Source organism: Chiroxiphia lanceolata, chromosome 3 (assembly GCF_009829145.1).
Source record: "Chiroxiphia lanceolata isolate bChiLan1 chromosome 3, bChiLan1.pri, whole genome shotgun sequence".
NCBI lineage: Eukaryota > Metazoa > Chordata > Aves > Passeriformes > Pipridae > Chiroxiphia > Chiroxiphia lanceolata.
The window spans coordinates 8,854,899-8,875,600 of record NC_045639.1 but is presented as its reverse complement, the minus strand read 5'-3'; the positions used below and the strand labels follow the sequence as shown (position 1 = coordinate 8,875,600).

Here is a 20,702-nt window from a genome sequence, read left to right as displayed (position 1 = left end):
AGCAGGATATTTAGTGTCACAGCAATGAAGACACACTATCCTGAATTACCTCCCTGTCCCTGCAATGCATTTGTTGCACAGTGAGGCAAGCTGTTGTGGGCTCACAGTTATCTGCACAGAGCTCAACTCAAAGGTAACTCTTGTGTTTGCTCTCCGCTCCCCCGCAAATCAAAGAGGTAAGAGCGTGTGCTGCTGGCTGAACACAACTCACCTCCAGACAGCAATGGAAAGGGGGGAAGCACAAAAGGAAAGTTAAAAACATGATGGCAAAGGTACTTGACTCTTTGAACTTCCCTGTGCGAGGCATGACCACATAAATATCATGGGTGGCCAGCAGTGTAGTCACACAGGCATCTGCACAAGTACTGATTACACGCAGCATGTTTATCAGGAGAGGAGGAAAACCTTTTATAAGGACAAGTCACATGTGTTATGTGGCTGGTCTGAGACACTCTTCTGCTGATGTTCTGCTCTGAATGTTCTGCTCTGAAGGACATGCAGACACAGGTTCACCACAGGAAGAGATCAGTGCAGTTCCACTTTCTCTCTTTCTGCATTCTATTATTCTAAGTGTCTTTTCCAGTGTGACCCTCTGGGCAACGAAGGTTCAAGATCAATTGCTGCACAGTCATCGACTGTAGCCCTTCTCACTCTGTAGAGTACAAAGGGGAAGCTATCCTGCAGAAATTATGCATAGATGCCAAGCCAAGCCATCCTGGGGATTACAGCAAACAGCACCTTCATCCAAGGTCAGTGTTTAATGTTTTTCAGAAGCTGCTCAATTCCACTGAGATTAGACACTTACCCTGTTCCCAGGGAGTGTCCCCATATATAGACCAGGGTTGTCCTCACTTCGTGCTTTTATCCAGTCAAAGACATGAAGGGCATCGTAGGTCATTCCCCTCTCTGATGGGCTGCCTATTGAATCACCCCAGCCTGAAACGCAAATAGTCCTGCTAAGAATCACAAACTGGTCAGCAAAGCTCTTCCCATGCAGCCCATCTGTGACTGCAAAGGGACCTGGGGCACAGGGAGTTTCTGTTCATTTCACTGTGCACCTCTACAGTTTGTGGCTGAAAGCCTTAACTGATCTGTAGTCATTTAATCAAGGTAACTGCTGGCTGACAAGGAGTTTTTAGTGGATTTAGTCAACAACAAAACCAAGGACTGAATCTCAAACATCGCTACAATGGTGTTGTTGCACGTACCCATCTGCAACAGTCCGGCTTACTAACCTTCCCTGCTTTTGCATGCATATAACCAATTTGTAAGTGGAGTCTCTAACAGCATAGGAATTGGATGCCTAGGGCCAAAGCCTAAGCACGTCTCACAAAGCTGTTTCGACATCAGTTTGTCTATGCTGTTCGGTCAGTGCCTTCAAGCAATTTTCCACCCTCCAGAGTGTTTTGGCTCTATCACTATTGCAGCACATCTACACATTGTATGCTAAGCAGCCAGCATCCCAGATCCCTTCTGATATCTATTAAGCAGCCAGAGAAGCAGCTGCCAGCAGGACTGAAAAACAGGGCAAGCTCCTACAAATAAACCTCTCCCAGATGTCTTTTTGATAAAAATGCAGTGGATTAATTTCTTTCCTGTATCTCCAGTGGCATTACACTGCAGCCACGGCTTAAACACTAAGAAGGTAGAAAAAGAGCAGCAGATGCCTGACTGCTGGAGGCAGAGTTGCAAAACAGTCATGGCTTCTGCTGAGTACGTTACCAATTGTTAGCAAACCATTTACTCTGTCTTATCTCACCTATGAGCTTTTAAAAGGAAGTAAGTGCAAGTTCAGTTCCCTGTGTGACCTCATGAAAGTCAATCAGACCATATCCGATGGAATACACTTAGGTAAGCATATTATATTCCACATGTGCACCTGGAGGGTGCCTCACCCTCTGCTCCTTAGCTCTCTAATCAACAAGCCCTGTGCATGAGGACAGACAGGAGCCAGAGTGCACCGAGAGCTGGACATTGGAAAGCAGTGCTACACAAGGTACTGGAATGAAATTTCTGGAAATTCTTTGGATACCCAAGAGGGAAAAAAAGGAGCAATAACCACATCTAATTAGCTGACAGCAAGTTTTATAAAAGAACAGTTTCCCTGAGATTAAAAAAAAAAAAGACTGAACTCTCTTGATTGTACAGAAAGAAACATCTAAAGGTGTTTCATAATAAAAGAAGTCCACATACCTCGGTAGTCAAATGTCACCACATGGTACCCGAGGGAGCTGAGAACCTGGAGGGCAGAGAAACACGCAAAAACCCATCACAGACTTTTACACCAGCCATGCTCTTGTGTCAGACCAACATTATTGACATGCCAACTACAGCTTTTCAGTGCAGCAGGCACAAAGCTTTCCAAACGCTAATCATCTCAGCCCACTGGTTTTACTCCATTTGTTTCCTGGACCTCATATCATGCTTCCTAAGATGCTGATTCTCCCTTTAACAGCTTTGCCTTTAAGATCTGCAGATATCCTACTGTTTCCCCTACAAAGACCTTCATGTTTTCCAGTGAAACAGTACAACTGCTTCAATTATATTACTCAAATTGGCAGAAATGTAAGCATAACACATAGAAGCCTATTTCAGAACGCTTAAATGTATAGATCCAAAACGTGCAATTGCTCTACTGTGAATAGGTAATCCTAACAAAATCTTGTTTAAAAGCAAGTAAAAATACTCAATGTTAGATCAACTTACTTGGAAAAAGTGCCTTGGAAAAAACAATGCTAGCATTCCAAGCTACCAGTTGCTTGATATGACCTAAGAGCTCTGTGGCAGATAAAAAAAAAAATCAACAAAAGTCACAAAAGGATTAAATGATGTTGCTCTTGTGGTCTATGTATGATCGTGATTAAAAAAAAGCCATCTTAGTATTATGCTATTTATGTTAAATATAAAACGACATTTTATTTCTAATGTAACTGAAATCTTAACAGCCTGAACAATTACTGTTACAAATTCAGATCTCATTACCACAGGGGAAAAAAAGAGGAAATAAACTAATGTAGAGAAGAGGCATGTTCGGATAAGTTGGCAGCTCATTCCCTTGCTGAGAGGACTAGATGGTGATGGTTTCTCCCTCTTCCCTGATGTATCCATCCAGGGCTAATTTTCATATATTTTGGACATGCACTGGATGTTTCTCTCTTGTCATTATTAGAAGCACCAGCAAAAATGACAGCATCCAAGCCTGTTTCATTCTGCTGGAATAAGGACGAATTTTGGAGTTTCTGGAGTGGTACATAAAACATTACCTGAGTTGTCTGTAACACTACCTGCGTGAGAACTGTTACTATCTGCATTGAAGTTCCGGCTCTCCCATGTAATATAGACGCTCAGCCAAAAGTAAAACAAACCTGGTTGTTAGACTAACCTGCTTGGCATGCAACATTCACTACACCTTCAGGGTTCATTGCGCAACGAGTTGGACCTGCAGCATTGCAGCTGGGCTAGTGTTTGTGGCAGTTTTCTAAATAACACTCCTAGTGGTACTGGGACTATTGCAGTGTGCAAATGAAATGACACTTGTAAGCTGAGCGTTACTTCTAAAGGAGTAGTAAAAATATTAGAAGTACCAGCAAAAATGACAACATCCCAGCCTGTTTCATTCTGCCTGAATAAGCACAAATTTGGAGTTTCTGGCGTGGTTCCGGTAAGCCGATGTGTGTGTTCACGTATGAGTAACTGACTGAAAAAGACAAACTAAGCACTTGTCTGGATGTTCTCAGAGCAAAGAATACACATGCGGGAACAGCAACTTTGTGTTTTGGTAAACTGTGTTCTCCGTATGTGTACACACAGAAACACACTGAGTATTATGAAGCACTGCTACTCGTGTCCCTCAAAATCAGAAACATTCCTCTGCCTGTCTTGGCCAGCACAAAATGCATCGCAGCATAGGCTGGCTCCTAGAAAATGACCAAAGAGCTCACTATACATGGCAGCGTCCTCAACCAATTTTCTGCAAATCAGCTCATCCTTTTTTCTTAAGGAAATAGAACCTGCCTCCTTGGGGTTGCCAAACAGTATTTTCTAACCAATCTGAATTTAAAAAAGACTTTTGCAGCAGGGATCTTGTATTGCACTGCAATAAAACTTATAAGTGCCAACACTGACACAATTTATAAAGAGAAGGAAATGATAGCTAAATCCCCAGGAAAACATAGACCCCTCTGAAATGAGCCAGCAAAAAGAATTATGGCTCTTTTAGAAACACATACGAGGCCAAGAAATGGTGTTTGAGAATTTCAGCCAAAAGAGAGTTTAATAAAATACATTACCCCAAAAGTCACTAGACAAAACACTTAAAGCAACTGAGACTCTTGTTCTCCGCATAACAGACCATAGTGCTACATCTGGAAATTCATTAGGTTTTGTACAAAACCTTCTGCACTGGAGATGGCACCACTCATACAATGCACTGTGCCATAAGGAAGGAGGAAAACCAGACTGAATACTGTTAAATGGTATCTTAATTAGTACACTACGTTAATCAGTCAAATTGTGGCTGCAATAATAAAACTTTCAATTTTTCCAATAAACTATGTTGTGAACGTATCCTGTCAAAGAACCTGATTAGCTCAGTTGGATCTGGCAGTTAACATCAGCAAATAGAAGACTTTTCAAGTATCTTTGAATATGCGGAAGTGTGCTCACAGTTACCTTTTCCCATACAGGTTCCTATTTAAAGGAGACTAAGAGCCCCAAGGTCTGTGCCTTGTGGTAGGGGGCTGTTAGAGCAGTCTCAATTATGGGCATATCTGATGTGTTAATGCAACTGTTTGGACAGCACACATAGCCACTTACCTTGTAAAGCTCCACACGGTGATCCCTCCTCTGGCAGGAGTGATTCATGAAGAGGAGAAAAAAAACAAAACAAAAACAAAACAAAACAAACAACCACATGTGAGCATTTAAGTTTCCAGAAACATATTTTCCCACTCGCCTCAGGCAATTTAAGACAAACATGCCAAAAACAAGAAACGCCATAACTGCTTCGTCACAGGCTTCAAGGAGACAGCAAGGCTTTGCTGAGCTATGCAGGACATAATTTTGAAGTCAACTTCTCCCTGTAAACCTTGCCTCACAGCAGAAAAGATGAACTTTTCTACCCAGTCTCCTATCTACCTTTTCCAAAGACTGTAATACATCCAAAAGAGCCTGTTCCTGCTGGCTTTGCAGACCCTGAGCTCTTGCCACCAGTGTTGCCAAAGCCAGTAGCCCCTGCTCTCCCAGGTGTGATGCTGGTAGCAGACCTCATGACACTAACCAAATCAGCTGGTCCTTGGATTTTCTCACCTGGCTCCAAACACAGGGAAAGAAGGGACATGTGCAAAAGACTGAGCAGAGAAAAACAGAGTTGAATACTGTAAATAAGTTCAGGAGAAGAATCTGCTTAAAGTTTCGGGGGTTTATATAAACAAATTGAAACCTAGACAATAAAATGGAAAGGAATGTGAATGTGCCATTACATACTTTAAAATATATGCACAAAATGACATGGCTATTCCACATTCAAACTTAGTACTGATATAAGAGTAAATTTACTCTTGCATTATATGGAAGTTCTAAACATTCACACATAGGACGGTTTTGGTCAGTACAGCCTCTAAATCAAAAAGCCAAATCTCCAGACCTCCTCTAAGAAACACATGCACTTGCCAGCCAAAAAGCTGTCAGCTCCAACTATACTGTAAAATACCTAAGGCAGTCAAAAACACTCAGGGCAAAAATGCAAGGAGTTGCTTGTAAGTCATTTTGAATAATACAAGCCTGAAGAAGATGATCCACTTGCTTGAAAAGTCACCTTTGACATGCACACATTGGTGACTTTTCATGCTTTGCTCAAAGTGTAACAGAGGAATTTTTTCTAAGGAGACCAAGTAAACAAAACATTTTGCCACAGCCCCAGATCACTCAGGCAAACTAGAAAGCCAAGGTAGTGCCTTTTACTTATGGTTAATGCAGCCTGCACCAGTAAAGCGACGGAATGTGCAGCATAGAAACACACAGCAATAGATATTAAATCTGAAATGGCAGCGCCAATGCACCTCAGCTTCTCCAGTACACAGAGTAAAGCGAAATGTGAAATATGTTACTGATTCATAGCTCAGTACTTTATCTCAGTAGCACTTGGGGAGCCAAGAAGTACTCTAATCAAAACACACACAACAGAGATACTGGTCCCAAACTGCCACCATTAGGCTGCAGAATAGCTTCCATTAGTGTAATTTGTTACACCCAATAAAGGCAAAAAACCAAGTTCAGCAGCATTTGAAAAATAATGCTACAATTTGATTAAACCTGTAAGCACGGCTAAAACAGAGTTCCCTTTACATCATGGAACTTGTTTTTCTGCAACATTTCTGCTCTTGTAGAGTATCTGTGGGCAGACATCCAGCTTCAAAAGAACAGGCACTGGCACTCCAAAACTCAGAAGGTGGTTGATACTCTTTTGCAAAATGCATATTTGTAAGGAAAAAGCCAACGTTCTAATAAATGAACAACAGCTCTGTTAACACATTGGAGATGTGGCAGTAAGAACACTGTGCTGAGAAATATCCAAGAAGCTTCACACTGCACTTATGGTTTCTAGCATTCCAACAACAAAGTATAGAAAACTATCCTACCTACCTTAGCTGATACACAGTCAACTACAAATTACAAATTTTAGAGATGCTCCTGTTGCAGGACAAATGTCCTTACGTATGCAATAATGAAACAAGATCAGCCACCCGACCATCCTCTTTCCTTCTGATTTTCCTTCCTCTTAATGTGTTCACTACTAAAATAAACTCACAAAAGGAAGTGAAATGTTATTTAATGTTTGCAAGTAACATATACAGAAGCACTAATACTATCCCATGTCTCAATTCAGAAACTACTATACTGAAAAGTACTTCTCATTACCTGATTTAGAGAGGGTCACAGCTTCCTGGCTTCTAGCAGAGATACAAGGTAAATACAGTATCAAAATATCTCTGATAACTGCAATAATCCATATTCAATAAATGTTCTGTGAAATGATCCCTCCCCATAAGTTACCTTCTTTTAAAAGGAGAGACACCAAACTGATTTTAGATTTTATTTTGGTTTTAATCATAAAATAGTTTGGGTTGGAAGGGACCTTTAAACGCCACGTAACCCAACCCACTCTCCTAAAACCAAGAAGGGGGTTTCTTCAACTAGATCAGTTTGCTCAAACCTCCATCCAGCCTGACCTTAAATGCTTCCATGGAGGGACACTCTTCCATGTTTCTGGGCAACCTGTTCCAGCGTTTCACCACTCTCATTGTAAACACTGTTCCTGTATATCTAATCAAAATCAACCCTCTTTAGTTTAAACCCACTATCCCTTGTCCTATCGCTATGGCCCTAAGAAGGTTTCTCCTCTTCTTAATGTGCTGAAGGTGTGGCAAACCAGGAAAAACACATCATGAAACTGTTTTGTGCCTCACCTTGTTCCCGCATTGCCGTGCAAGTAGAGGATCACAGGATGGCTCGAGCCCAAAAGCCTCTTCAACCACAACTGGTCCTTCCCTCGAGCATCTTCCATAAGGCTTGCAGGGACGTGTGCCTGTATACAGAAGGAAATTTACATTGGCCGCTGCTACTCAATATTCAGGTGTTTGCCACTTGAATTTTGAGTTTTTCTGATCAACTCATTAACTCAGGATACACACCTCACACACACTTTCATAAAATTGTCATGATTAGCTGACAATGTGTCAAATTTAAAAGGCAGTGACTAACGTTTATTTCTATATTTCATCTCCATCACCACTGCCTTCAAAACTGAGGTCTGTGCAAGGCATCAAACTTCACAGGTAACCCCACAAAGCACAATTACCGAACTTCCTGCTGCTCTGGAGAAATCTCAATTCCTCAGCTTTTATGCACTTAATTACTTCAATTAAACATACTTGTATACATAAACAAGATTCACTGTTAGGTCAGCAGATGTTCAGATAATCAAAGTCAGCTGGGTTTGGAAAGAACGTTCGGTGAGTAAGAGGCATATCTGACTCTACAGCCAATCTGAGGAAAATGAAGAGCTCAGGGTATGATGAGGAAGATCATGTGTTTGTTTTCAGACACAAGGTTCTTGAAGGTATAACATTTTAGCTGAAAAAGCTACAATCTAGAAGAGCCAGGAATTTTTAACTCACAGCTGTTCTTCTGTAGATAATGTAGCTGGGCAACCTGCTAGAAACAATTCAACACTGGTGGAACGAAAGAGGAACGACAGACTGAACAGAAGGTTAGATAATTACTCTAGAATACAAATATTAAAAGCAAGAACATGCCCCAAACCAACTCAGTTGTTGAGAAGGGGGCTAGCTTACAGCTACCAGAAGTAACTTAAGTATTCACATGCCTTTCTCCTTGACAGACAGACAAGCTCCCACCTATCACACTATCCTCCCAGATAAAAAGCTCAGAGACAAACTAACACAGGGGGAAAACAATGTAAAAAATCTACTTGCATGCATGCAGTCAGCAGATATTGAGTTCTCAAGGAGGTAAGAAGCCTCAATAACTATGGGACTCACAAATTCTCCAACTGTTCTGCTCCAAGACTCTTGAAAGCCTATGAACAAAGCAGGCTAAGAACTTTGTTTCAGAAGTATACCAAACACAAGACCTACACTGGCATTAAAAAGCAAGGTTCAAAACTTTTCTGAAAACCTCTCAAAAAAATCAAGACAAATGACATAAACTCTGAATTGCCACCACAAGTCAGAAGTTTTGTTTAAATAAAGATACACAGTATGCTTGTAAGGAAAATAAAATACTAATCTCAAGACTGCAATACAAACTTATTTAACATCTTAGGAGGTGGGATTTTAATTGTCCAAGCGAAGAATGAAACCACTATTTATCAGCCTACCCTGGAGAGATCGAAGTATTCAAGTTTTAACTATGTCTTTTATCAAAATTTACTTATAGGAAAGGAACTGTCTTGATGTAGTAGGATATCACTATCCCATTCAAAAGGTCATACACCCTGTGAAGAGAAAATCTCTACTTCATTAGAGGACATATCAAAGGTACACACACAACTAAAAACTCCAAATCCTACAGCTTACAGATCAAACATCATTGGCTGTATTAAGGAACACTGCCTTCCCTCCATACCTGACATGATCCTGGGTAACAAGGAGCTAAAAAGAATTGTCCTTGCCTGGAACCAGAAAATCATCTTTGTGAGAGAGGAATGACAAGTGAACTCCAACACTGTCACTTGTTTTGTTAAGAGAGTAAACTGTGTGTTCTGCTCTCACCCACTCTCCAAATCTTACATATGTTTTATACACAGAATATTCTTCCTCCTACTCTGAACACTTTGATCCTCTTTTCCTATCTTCCCCCACATCTATTTTGCAAAACAAAATATGAACAGCAGTTGAATGACAAAACGTCTAACTCCTTGTGTCTTGCCTGATATGGAGGTACAATCTTTGTAGTAATGCAGACCTGTAACCTTTATGATTCCAAATTATGAAGTTTCTCTGAACGCAGAAGTTATCCGACTGTAATTCATGCATTACTGATCCAAGTTCAGATGAGCTCTAGATATCTGCATACCTTTCAACCTGGTCACTTGGCAGATGAAAATACAAACATCCACAAATGACAGCATGCACGGCAAAAAGACTGGATAGGCAAGACTGAGAACAAAAAGAAGGATAAAGATGCATGGCACATACTTCACAGAACAGGCTTCCTTACCACACTCCGATGGTTACATCCTCTTCTGGCTGCAGGTAATAATTACAGGTATGGTTTAGACCTTGATCCTGTGGTCTTTTCAAGTCAATGAAATATGGGACCCTCACTGAAACGATAAAAAGGATATGAAACCTTTTAATTTTAATTTTTACCTTTATTTTCTTACTGCTTAACCAAGGCACTGGAGAGTTTTACAAACTGGTCCATGGTGCTGGGAAGATCTTATTCTTTTTGTGTAAAAGGATGCACTGGCTACAGCTGTGATTAAAACATAAATAGCAAAGAAAGCAAGGTAAGAAGACACAAGCAACTATCAAAAAACAAGGAGCAGGTTAAAATTAAGAGAAGGTGGGAGAGACACACAAAGCTTCCTCTGATATGTATTTAATCATCTCCATCCAGTTTGCATCAATGGGATGGGTTAGCTGATTTGGCAAACTTATGATTCAGTTTTTTCCCATAAAATTGAGCTACACTACAGCAGTACCAGAAAGTCTGTCTCCTTGAAACTTAGTGGCATAACAATGAACATACCATAGCTTTTGTGCTTTTGACATAAAAAGCAGCACTGACAATTGTGACAGTCAAATCTCACTTCACTGTCTAAAAAAATCATTAAACTTTACACAAACATGAAAACCGAAGCAGAAGACAGCAGATGACAAATCTGGACCCTCAGACTGCAAATCTATACCTATGCAAGTCTGTTTGCTCATATGCAAAGGCATGTGGAAGAGTCCCAGACAAACCATGCGTGCCACCAGAGATCTGTTGGGCGACTGTGCTGTCACCACAGAACTCAACAACACTCTCACAAGGGCAGTGGATGCTCCAGGAGGACGGCAAGTTCTGCAGTTGAAGTCTGGACAGGCACGCAAGTCACTTCTAGCAGTGCTCTGGGGAAACTATTCAACTTCTCTGTTGCCTGGATTTTCCCATTTGCAAAATCTCTTATGACTTTCTTGCTAGATTTTGTATGACGAAGAAATGAACAGGAACATACCAGTGTTAGTCATGGGGGCCAGGGAAGTATCTATCTCAAAGCAAGAGAAAAATATAGAGGGACAGGCAATTTTTATGTATGGCATAGTCCATCTATTCCACACACAGACAAACAGATCATCATCAGAGTCAGACATCCCATGGAGATTTAGCACATCAAGGATGTTTTTAGTCGCAGAGGTATTTGGCATCAGTCACAACATATCAAATGACAAAAATCACATGATTTATAAATCATATGATACACTAAATCTGACCTAGTCTGTGTTTATGCTTGTAGAAATCTCAGTTTTCTGAAGACCTCTAGGAGACAGCTTGAGATCTCTACCCACATGCCCATGTGTCTCATAACCTAGTGTTGAGGAAACTTTCCTGTCTGACCATTCAGGACCACTCTGCAATCACACTTCCACCACCCCAGACTTTCACCATTGGGACTAAAGCCCACAGTGGGCAGCTCCAGTGAACCCACAGGTGCCCTGTTTGACTCTCACCTCACTGCCAGATGAGTCCTCTCACCACTTCAGCCCCAGGTTTCTTGTAGCAGAGTCCCACATGTCTGGTTCCTCAAAGTAATTTAACTGTGGTGACACCATAACACCTTGAGCTGGTGCATCCAGGGAAGGACACCCAAAAAAGGAATCCCCAGGATACTGTACCTTCACAGTCTGTACACTTGCTCCAGTGGTGATATTTGGTCTGCGGTCTTCTCATTCATTGGCTCCTGCAGAGTCTCTTGGTGACCAGCCACCCCCTGGCAGGCACCATAGGTCTGTGTGCCCTTTGTCAGGCAAAGGGTCAACACCAGGTCATGGCCACTTGCTGGGGGCTCCTGACATTTCCCCCCACCCAGGGCACAACCAGCTACCTGCTTACACACCAGCTACCTGACAAGGTGTGTTCCTCCGCAGTGGAACAAATCCAGACATTGGTTTGTTGCTAACAGCGGGAGCACAGTTATCAATTCATCTTTAGTACCTCAACAAATGGAAGCACTTTTTGCTGAAGCTCTGTGCTACTGTTTTGGAAGCAAATCCCGAACTACACAGGAGGAGAAAAAAGATGGTTGAAGAGTAGTGATTTATACTCAAAAGATTAAAATATGACAGGCCAAACCCTACACCACTCCTCTGAAGGAGAAACATCATTCTCCAATGCAGAAGAATTACTCAGTATGTCAAGGTATTTCTAATGCATGTGTTAGAATGCACTTTGTATTAAGGTAAATAGTTTTTCATGGGACTATTGTCACAAATAAAAGGAAGAGGACCAACACTGCACTAGTACTTGCTCTAATACCACTGCTAGAAAGCGTTACAGGACAATTGTTTCAGTCACTTGGGAATGAATAGAGGCAGGAACTTCAGGGAGATCTAAAAAAGCTCTGCAAGAGCAAATTAAAATCATCATTGAAACCTGCATTATTCAGGTTACCTAGCTGTCAATTCTCACCATCAAGGCACAGGAGCTGGCCCACACATGTGCACACTTCACAGCAACCATGTGTTAGAATATACAAGGTGTTAGAATATACAAGGCATGCACTCAAAATGACACAAATTATACGGAAACAATGTATCTACAGTTAGTCCTTCTAGCTACTACAGTCAAAGGAAGATATTTTCAAAACTCCGTTACAACATAACTCAGGTTTAAAGACAGATTTAGGTTGTAAAGTAGTATCTCTCATACAGCAATGTTCCATCACTGTCCACCCTGTGGATGCTTAGGCCTGTCTCAGTGACCTGGGAACTGAGCCAGCTCGCCAGACCCACTATATCACTAATTTAACCAAATACAAAGGCTAAACAGACATAAGGAAAACATGCAATCTGACTGCATCAACAGGTCTCTTCTGTTTCAATCAGAATATTCTCTTAAAATGCTTCCATGTGAAGACTCACTGCCTGGAAAACAATTCACTGGATTTCATTTCATTTGCTTGCTGTCTATTCATGCAATTTTATTGAACCCTTCAGAAACATGCATCTGACATATTGCACAGTTTTCCTGAAGGATACCCTTTTGGCTGGAAAGTTGGCTTCAGTTTGGTCACTATATTTATACAAAGACATGCTACAACAACCACCAGGGCCACTGAGTATGCTTTCCGAACCGCAGCCTGGAAAACTTACAACTTGTGAAAGTTCATGTCCTTCCCAAGCTGTACATATGCAGGGTGAAAGTGAAGGCAGACAAATGGAAGACAGACTCCTCCCCTTCTCCCCTCACCCACCTCAGCAGACTGAGTCACTTACCAAAGTTTAGGAAGACCAGCTTTGCCTGAATAGCAGGGCAAAGTTTTACTAGAAATGGGATGGCTATGTACATTCCCAGCAACCAGATTATTAACTTCCGCAAGCGAAACCATAATCCGTATCGCCTGTATAAAAGAAAAAAAAAAAGAGAGGAAGACAGGCCTGAATATAGTAAGAATTTTATGGAGTAATTTTGACAATTATCTGTGTGCTTGGTGTATTTGAAAATCTGGTCATTTACTCTTTAAACAAAACCTAATTTTAAATAGTTTATGTAGCCTCAGTTGTTTGAGACAAGCAGAAGTAACCAAACTACCAGCTGACGATATGCAGTTTAGAAAAAGGGAACAGAAACTCTGTACTGGTTATATTTTAAAGGACTCTGTAACAAGACCTTTTTTTTTTTTCCTGCTCTTTTAGCAGATTTCAGGATCTCTAGAATGCATATCACATGACTGTTTCCAAAATGTAGCTTGATTGTGCTTCCCATTTAAATCACTATTGGCAAGATTTTGTTCAGTTCGTTTATCACATATTTTGAGGAACTACATGCAGTAAGACTGATAAAACTACACATGATTTCATCTATGGACTGGAGCAGACATTCTCCCTTGTCTAGCTAAAAGGGTTTGTACCTCTCAAAGCCCTGAAAAGCAAACCTTTCTAAGTTATAGAACATAATAAATTTCATAATCCACAGCATTATTCTCTATGAGTCCAGAATAAGTTTAGAACAATTGCCCAAAACTTTATTTTCTCTTGAGTTGGGAAAAATAAGCTACCAAAACCAACCAACCAAACAAACAAAACCCTCCCCTGTAAAAAAAAAACCAACAAAAAAACCCCACAAACCAACATCGAAAAAAGAAAAAAACAAACAAACAAAAAAATCAAGTATCACACAGTAGCTAGTAAAGCAATATATCTTAGAATATACTTTATTGCCTCAAAATAACTATCAAATACATACTCATATGTCTATAAATGCACATGCGTATACATAAAGGTATACTTGTAATGATCTAGTGGACTAGCACTTCACATGCAGAAACATTGAGGCTCTCAACTACCCTTGCAATGAAGAACTAAAATTGATGTAAAACCTTCAGGCAACACAATTTCTTTTGCTTTTCAGCAGACAGTCTTGAGCAAGAATGATGTTCCATGCAGTGAGCAACCAGTTCTCAGTATCAGGAACTGCTGGCAGCTGAATTTGCTCCACACTAGTGCTAAGAGGGTTTGTATGTTGTCAGCTAGTTAAAACTGTCAAATAGAGAGCCTAAAGACCTCATTTTATACATTTTTACAAGAAATGTGAGCCTACAGAAAGAACTGGGATGGAAATAGTTTAATCATGCACCAACATTTTCAAAATCTCTATAGCTTTTGTAGTCCTAGGCTAAAGCCAAGACTCTCGGGAACAGGTTTCCAGCACAGCAAAAAAGAAGATATTCCAATCTCTCCCACCCAGCTAAGTTTTTGGCATGATTGCTAGGGTGCTCACAGGGAATAGGCTGTCCTCTCATTCATCCAAAACCTGCCTCCATCTACTATCTGCCTACAAGTATTCTGTCTGCCTCTTCTCACTCAGGAACCACATTCTGGACTTCAGAAACATCTACTATCAAAACTGAGACCCTTTTCTTGACAAGCTAAAGCAACTGCGATTCTCCAAGAGGGGAAAAAAAATTTATTACTAAGATGCTGTCAACCAGCTGTGGCTGCAACAAGTGCACATTGAGAAGTTCAACAGATTTTAATAACTGCCACAGCAAATTTGACAACGAAGAGGTAAAGAATGCCATCAAGACTTTCAATGACATTTCCCTACCTCAAGCCCAGTTTCCTGAAGTAGTAATAAAAACAGAAACAGCAAAGGACTTGCAGAAGAAACAGCACAAAACAGGGGCTTTCGAAGAAAGTTAGTGAGTACCAAACCCTCAGACTGACCTACCTCTGCCTCATGGAGAGCAGCAAATAGAGGAGGCAGCGGCAGAGGTCCCAAGTACAGAGCAGTGAGTAATAAGCAACCCAGTCTGTCTACAGCTGTAGTGTTTGAGAGGAGCCCAGCAGATGTGGTCTAGAGCCGGGGTCTGCAGAGCAATCCACCATGAAATGAGGTAAGGTCAGCTGAACACAAATGCAAACCCCAAAACTTTGGGGAAAAAAAACACACAGCATTTTGTTTGGGCTAACCACAGCTGATCACAGCTCTCTATTCTCAGATTAAAGTCAGCTTTCCACAACCACCCCAACATTAGCAACTACCACTTATTTCCATAGCTGAAACAGGTTTGTGGAAGAGAGAGGGTGGAGATATCACCGAAGGGCAGCTGACATTTAGCTGCTGAGCAATTGGTGTATAACTTAGCTATCTTCAATGAGAAAAGTGTGCCTTTTTGTTAAAACCTTTTGTCTCATTTGGCTAGTTGCTCAGAATTAGTACACTCTTGCCATTTCCCCTCAGCTCACACTTGAGGTGGTTGCCATCACCACCTTCCCACTAAGAACCATAATACAGGTAAGCAGCCAGGCAGGATGGGGCTTTCCAGAAGTTTTCCTGCCTGGGGCCTAGATCCTGCTGCAGCCAAACAGAGCTCTCCCAGGGGACTTTTGCATATGCCAGGATTTCAGTTCTACAGAATAAAAACTCCACTTGCTCAGAAAGATACCAGAGCCAGATCTAAACTCCTCCAGGCACAACCAGAGCACAACAAAACAGAGGCTCTTCAGATATCTGGGTTGCAAAGCACTTCACATGACCCAGCCACAAGTCAGAATCAGGAACAGAAAACACTGAAACGACATTATGCAAGTAATGTTGTCAGAGTCCAGGAATGACTCCAGTTTCTCTTTTTCGGAGACTGAACGTAGATATCTCTTTCTTTGCTCTCATGCTCCATGCCAAATGCTAATCGGTAACGTGATATTTACACCTCATCTCCAGGGAGATTTCTACTTAAAATGCAACCAGGGCAAAGCTTCTATCCATCAGACAACTTCTTTTCTCCTGATAAATCCAAGACAACGTGCTGAAGTACAGACATTATAAAATTATCAGGTAAGTCTTCAGTGAGTAATTTAGCTAAATTAAATTGCTTTTGCTTGGTAGGAAACCTATTTGAGGAAATAAATGCCCTGCAAAAGAAGCTTTTGGTGTGCTCAAGCAAAAGCAGCAGCAACATACTTTTCACCAGAAAACTCAGCTGGTCTTAGTTAGGATATACAAGTAAGTTAGAAAATAAGCAGCTGCAAACTGAAGCTAATTTATAATATCAGAAATGGATATAAAAGTAATGTCTAAATAAAACCAAAACAAACAAATAACCTCACACAACACAGAACACCCAACCCCAAGTCACCCCAAAATAAAACAAAATCCCCTGACATCACATTTTCCTCCTTTCATTTACCAAAGGTTTTTGCCCAGCTTCTGGGTTCTGCCCACATACAGCCAAAATCTGAAGTAGTTTTTGCTTCACACAGGTTTCTGAAGTGGACATGAAAAAATACATTCTCTCTCCAGACATACTTACATTGACAGAAGGAAGATTTTGCAGTAAGTGTGACATCAGAAACAGAAAATTTTTCTGGTAACTTGCACCTGGATGAAGGTTCTATATTCTCTCAGAGCAAGCCTATTTTGCATTTGGGCCCAGTATGAGTATCTGGCTGGCAATGAGGAGCTGGAAGTCCTTTCATGAGCACTTCTCCTGACTGTGCTGTCTTTGGTCTATCAGCACTAAGGGAACTGCAGGTACAAACATCCTTTGCCTCACCATGGAAAACAACTCACAAGCTAACATTCAAATACTGCACCATCACACAACAGGGATTTCTATCTGTGGTCCACAATCACAGTCCATCTGCAAAAAGCAACGGAGTCAAGCAAATTTACTACGGTCATCTTTCAAATCACGGTGCTGGTGTTCCCCCCTCCTCTCCAGCAAACTCGGGAGATTTCATGAAAAGTGTCCAACCACCACACTCCTGTGGCACATTCTGCATCCAGGTTCGGATTAAAATAATTTCCCCTGCAGAATATATAAATCATTTCTGCATCAGAAGTACACCAGAAGAGTTTCCATTAGGATCTCCTTATCGGCTGTGCTACAAGGGTGAAAGGGCAGGCCAAGGGTGAAACAAGAGAAACAAGAGCTGCAGTCGATCAAGAATAATATTTGAGAAACACAGATACATTGCACTTGCAGTCCCAAAAAGATCTATAGACAAATGCACATATAGCTCACGTGATCTACCTGGGGCAACTGTAAAACTAAAATGCGCACAGACACCAGCATATGAAACTACGTTTGTTCAGCAAATGCTGTCACTCTGGCTTGCTCTGGTGGCCCCATCAGCTGTTCAAACTGCAAACTGGCAATGCTCTCCTGGCAGGAATTCAGAACATGGGATGTGGAAAGCCAAGACCATTTTCATTCTTGGTCAAGCAAGGTACCTCCTGATTATCAGGTGACAAAAGTCACTTTAAAAGCAGTAGAGGAAAAAGTAAAAGAGTGTGAATAATGGCATAACAAGAACATATCCCACCACTTTTCTAACAGAATACATTTTAAAAAACTAAATAAAATTAATACATTTGTCCCCTCAGACAAAGTTCAAGGGCATAACAATCAGGAGGTAGATAAACACACAAACAAAAGATTCAAAAAAATGAGGGTCAAAGGAAATTTAAAGGGCTGGGACAATTTTTGGGGGGTAAACAGAGTTGTACCCAAAACAATCTATTCTACAACCTGGAAACTGCAACTGAGCCTCAAGGCACACAGGGGCATGCAGAAACAACACAGCAGCCATGCAAAGGGCAGGACAGTCCACACATCAAGGCCCTGGCAAGCCCTTCAGCCTTCTTTACTAGCTTTGTTTTTAAACAAGAGATGGTTTCTAGCCCAGGTAGGATCCTGAAGAGCACTCATATTCCCTTCCTACAGAAAGCTTGGACAGTGGTGTTGCACAGAGCTCCTCCTTCTTGCAGGTCCTGAAGGTGGCTACCTGAGCCACCCAATCCAATTAATCTTTTATTTTATTTCATTTGTTCCCCGGACAAAGGGAAAAAACCTGTCAGTCTTCCAACTGTGTGAATGTACAGAGGCAGTCTCAGCTCCTGAACAGGAGTTCATAGGCAGTGTGTCTCCTCTCCATTCAGTTTTTGGACAGTTTGTGCAGTGCCACCCAACAATGTAATTTTCCACTACAAGATTAATATGAGTTCTTTACTCTTCTGGTTTGCTATAAAACCTGTTTTATGTGCAGTTAAAATGCAAATTGAGAAGATGATAATGTCCAAGGGTTTGCCCCCTCCTGGTTTCTATGCACAGTGAACAAAGCTGCATGGGCAAACCAGCAATCACTTGATTCATTTTGGGCTATTTCAGGCACTTCTATACAGAATTCACCTCAATGAAAAAATCTGCAGCCAAGCCTTAATTCTGCTTCACTGGAGGTACTGTATAGAGAAGGAAGGCTGAATTACAGAAAATTCATCCAATCCTGAAAACAGATCTTGATCCATGAAAGCCAGTGGGAACAGTAGTATCTGCCAGAACTCTTAGCATCTGAGCAGTTGATCCCTCCCTTTGGCACTAAGATCCCTTTAATAGGATGAGTTCACTGCAAAACAACACAAAGAGAAAAATCAAAGCCCCCAAACTCATCTTGCTATTCTAGGGATTAAGCAAACATCTAAAGAAAAAAAGTCATAAACCACAATCCTGGAAACAAGACACAAATGTGAAGGCATAGCTCTCTTTATTTACCTAAATTTGTTTCATAAAACAACTAAAACATCATGTACAAAAACTGCATGGTAATCTGCATCCTCAGAGACTTTTTGTTTCACCCAGTTCCTAAAAACTTTTGCTCTTGGAAAGATCTGGAAAGTAAGAAAATTAGCTCTACCAGATTCCTTTGCCATCTCTTACAAAAAGGTCTTTAAAATATTGAACCTTTGCTCTTTCTGAAAAAATATTCTAGTCTCTCTCTCAAAAACTAAACTGCAGTATAGTATTGTGCTGGGCTGGAGTAGAGTTCATTTTTTCCATAATAGCTAGTATGGGGCTATATTCTGGATTTGTGCTGGAAAGAGTGTTGACAAGGATGTTTTAGTAATTGCTGAGATTGCACTGCCTCAAGGCCTTTTCTACCCCACCACAGAGGAGGCCAAGGGTGCACAAGAAGCTGGGAGGGGACACAGCTGGAACAGCTGACCCCAAATGACCAAAGGGATATTCCATACCGGATACTCCAGACAAAAGAATGAAGATACTACATATCACAGGGCCATGCAGAACATACTTTTAGAAGGATAAAAGACTTCATCATTTTTTCAGACACCCAGCAGTAGAATAAATTGTTACTGCCAGATGTCACATCTATGCAGCTGGCAATTGGTTAATGTGGCCACAAAAGGAAGTTCATCCTAGAAAACACCTGATCCTGTATCTGCATCGTAACAGATACATGCAAATCCATGTAAAATTAGGTTTCAAATAGATCAGTTTGTGGGGATGGCTTAGCAGTTGTGGTAGAAAAGCCTGTCAAAAGAAGGAGCCTCCAGGACCTTTTCTTTTGGCCGTGGCATTGGCTTACAGAGACTGTACAACCACTGCCTTAGACATATTCCTCTTCAGCAATGTCCTTTCCCTCCCTTTTTGTAAACTGTCTATTCCCAAGATCCTTCCTGACGCTTCATTTTAGCCCCAAAACACACTGTTGCCTACAAAGCATCTCCTTTTGGCTGGGGTAAGAGCTTCAGGCAGTATTGTTCCAACTGTCTGAATACAGATGAGGTTTGAAACTTTAAGCTCCCAAATTCCCCCACTTCATTACCTACTTGCTCTCTTACAGCCCAGACTCTCACAGATTGCTTCTCTGCCTCCTTCTGATTAATATCAAGGGATTAACCATTAACTTAAAACAACAGACAGCAAGAAGGAAGCCATCTAGCCAGTCATTTGCAAGAACTCAGGTCTGTCTCCAAGAGAGAGCAAAGTAAAGGAAGGCATCTCAACTAATCGAGTTTTTAGGAGAGGCCATCAAGCTCCAGCTTTGAGACCTTTATAACCACATTACAGATTGCAGAAGAGGGAAAGATCTTGGGTAGGACCTGCAAGAATCAAGACCGTGGTGTATCAAGTGGGGGAAATGTGGCATCAGCATTCAGAGTAAGTGGAAGGCACTGCAGATCAGTCAGTTGATAGCAATGAAATGCCAGTGAAGGTCATGCCAGGACTCAGAGCACAGCAGGAAAAGAAAAAAAAATTAAGCCCATAAAGTGAGGGAAAGGCAAGTCCGTGTACAGCATTAATGAGCAGAAATAATGGAGCAGCGTGCAGGTAATGTATGGGCCTTTGTCAACGAAACACTGCAAAAAGCAGAGCAAGTGAAACAAGGTAGGGAAAGGCTCACGCAAGCATTTACACACCCCACAAGACAGGGACATGGGACATCTAACTTTTTCCCCATCAAGCACCCCATACCTTCCTAATGCTTGGGCTCTCCTCTACAGAACCATCAACTAAGCTGACTACCCCAAAGGACAGTAATAAAGTCATCTGTCTGATTAAATAACTGTAAGCATTGGCAATTCCTTTGAAGGACAGGAGCTTGGCACATTAGTCTTGATAACTTACATTCCAATTGCGTGAAATCTACATACGTGTCATGGACCAGGAGACAAGA

General features: G+C 41.3%; 1 protein-coding gene across 1 annotated transcript in view; it reads right to left on the bottom strand.

The window, feature by feature from the left end:
* The window catches only part of ABHD12 (abhydrolase domain containing 12, lysophospholipase), a 34,995-nt gene that overhangs the window by 3,111 nt on the left and 11,182 nt on the right, over positions 1–20,702 (bottom strand). The window contains 8 exon segments of the mRNA XM_032682502.1: positions 806–837; positions 839–936; positions 2,194–2,239; positions 4,816–4,840; positions 7,452–7,585; positions 8,383–8,386; positions 9,742–9,847; positions 13,002–13,126. Coding sequence (XP_032538393.1) covers positions 806–837; positions 839–936; positions 2,194–2,239; positions 4,816–4,840; positions 7,452–7,585; positions 8,383–8,386; positions 9,742–9,847; positions 13,002–13,126 — 570 coding nt within the window.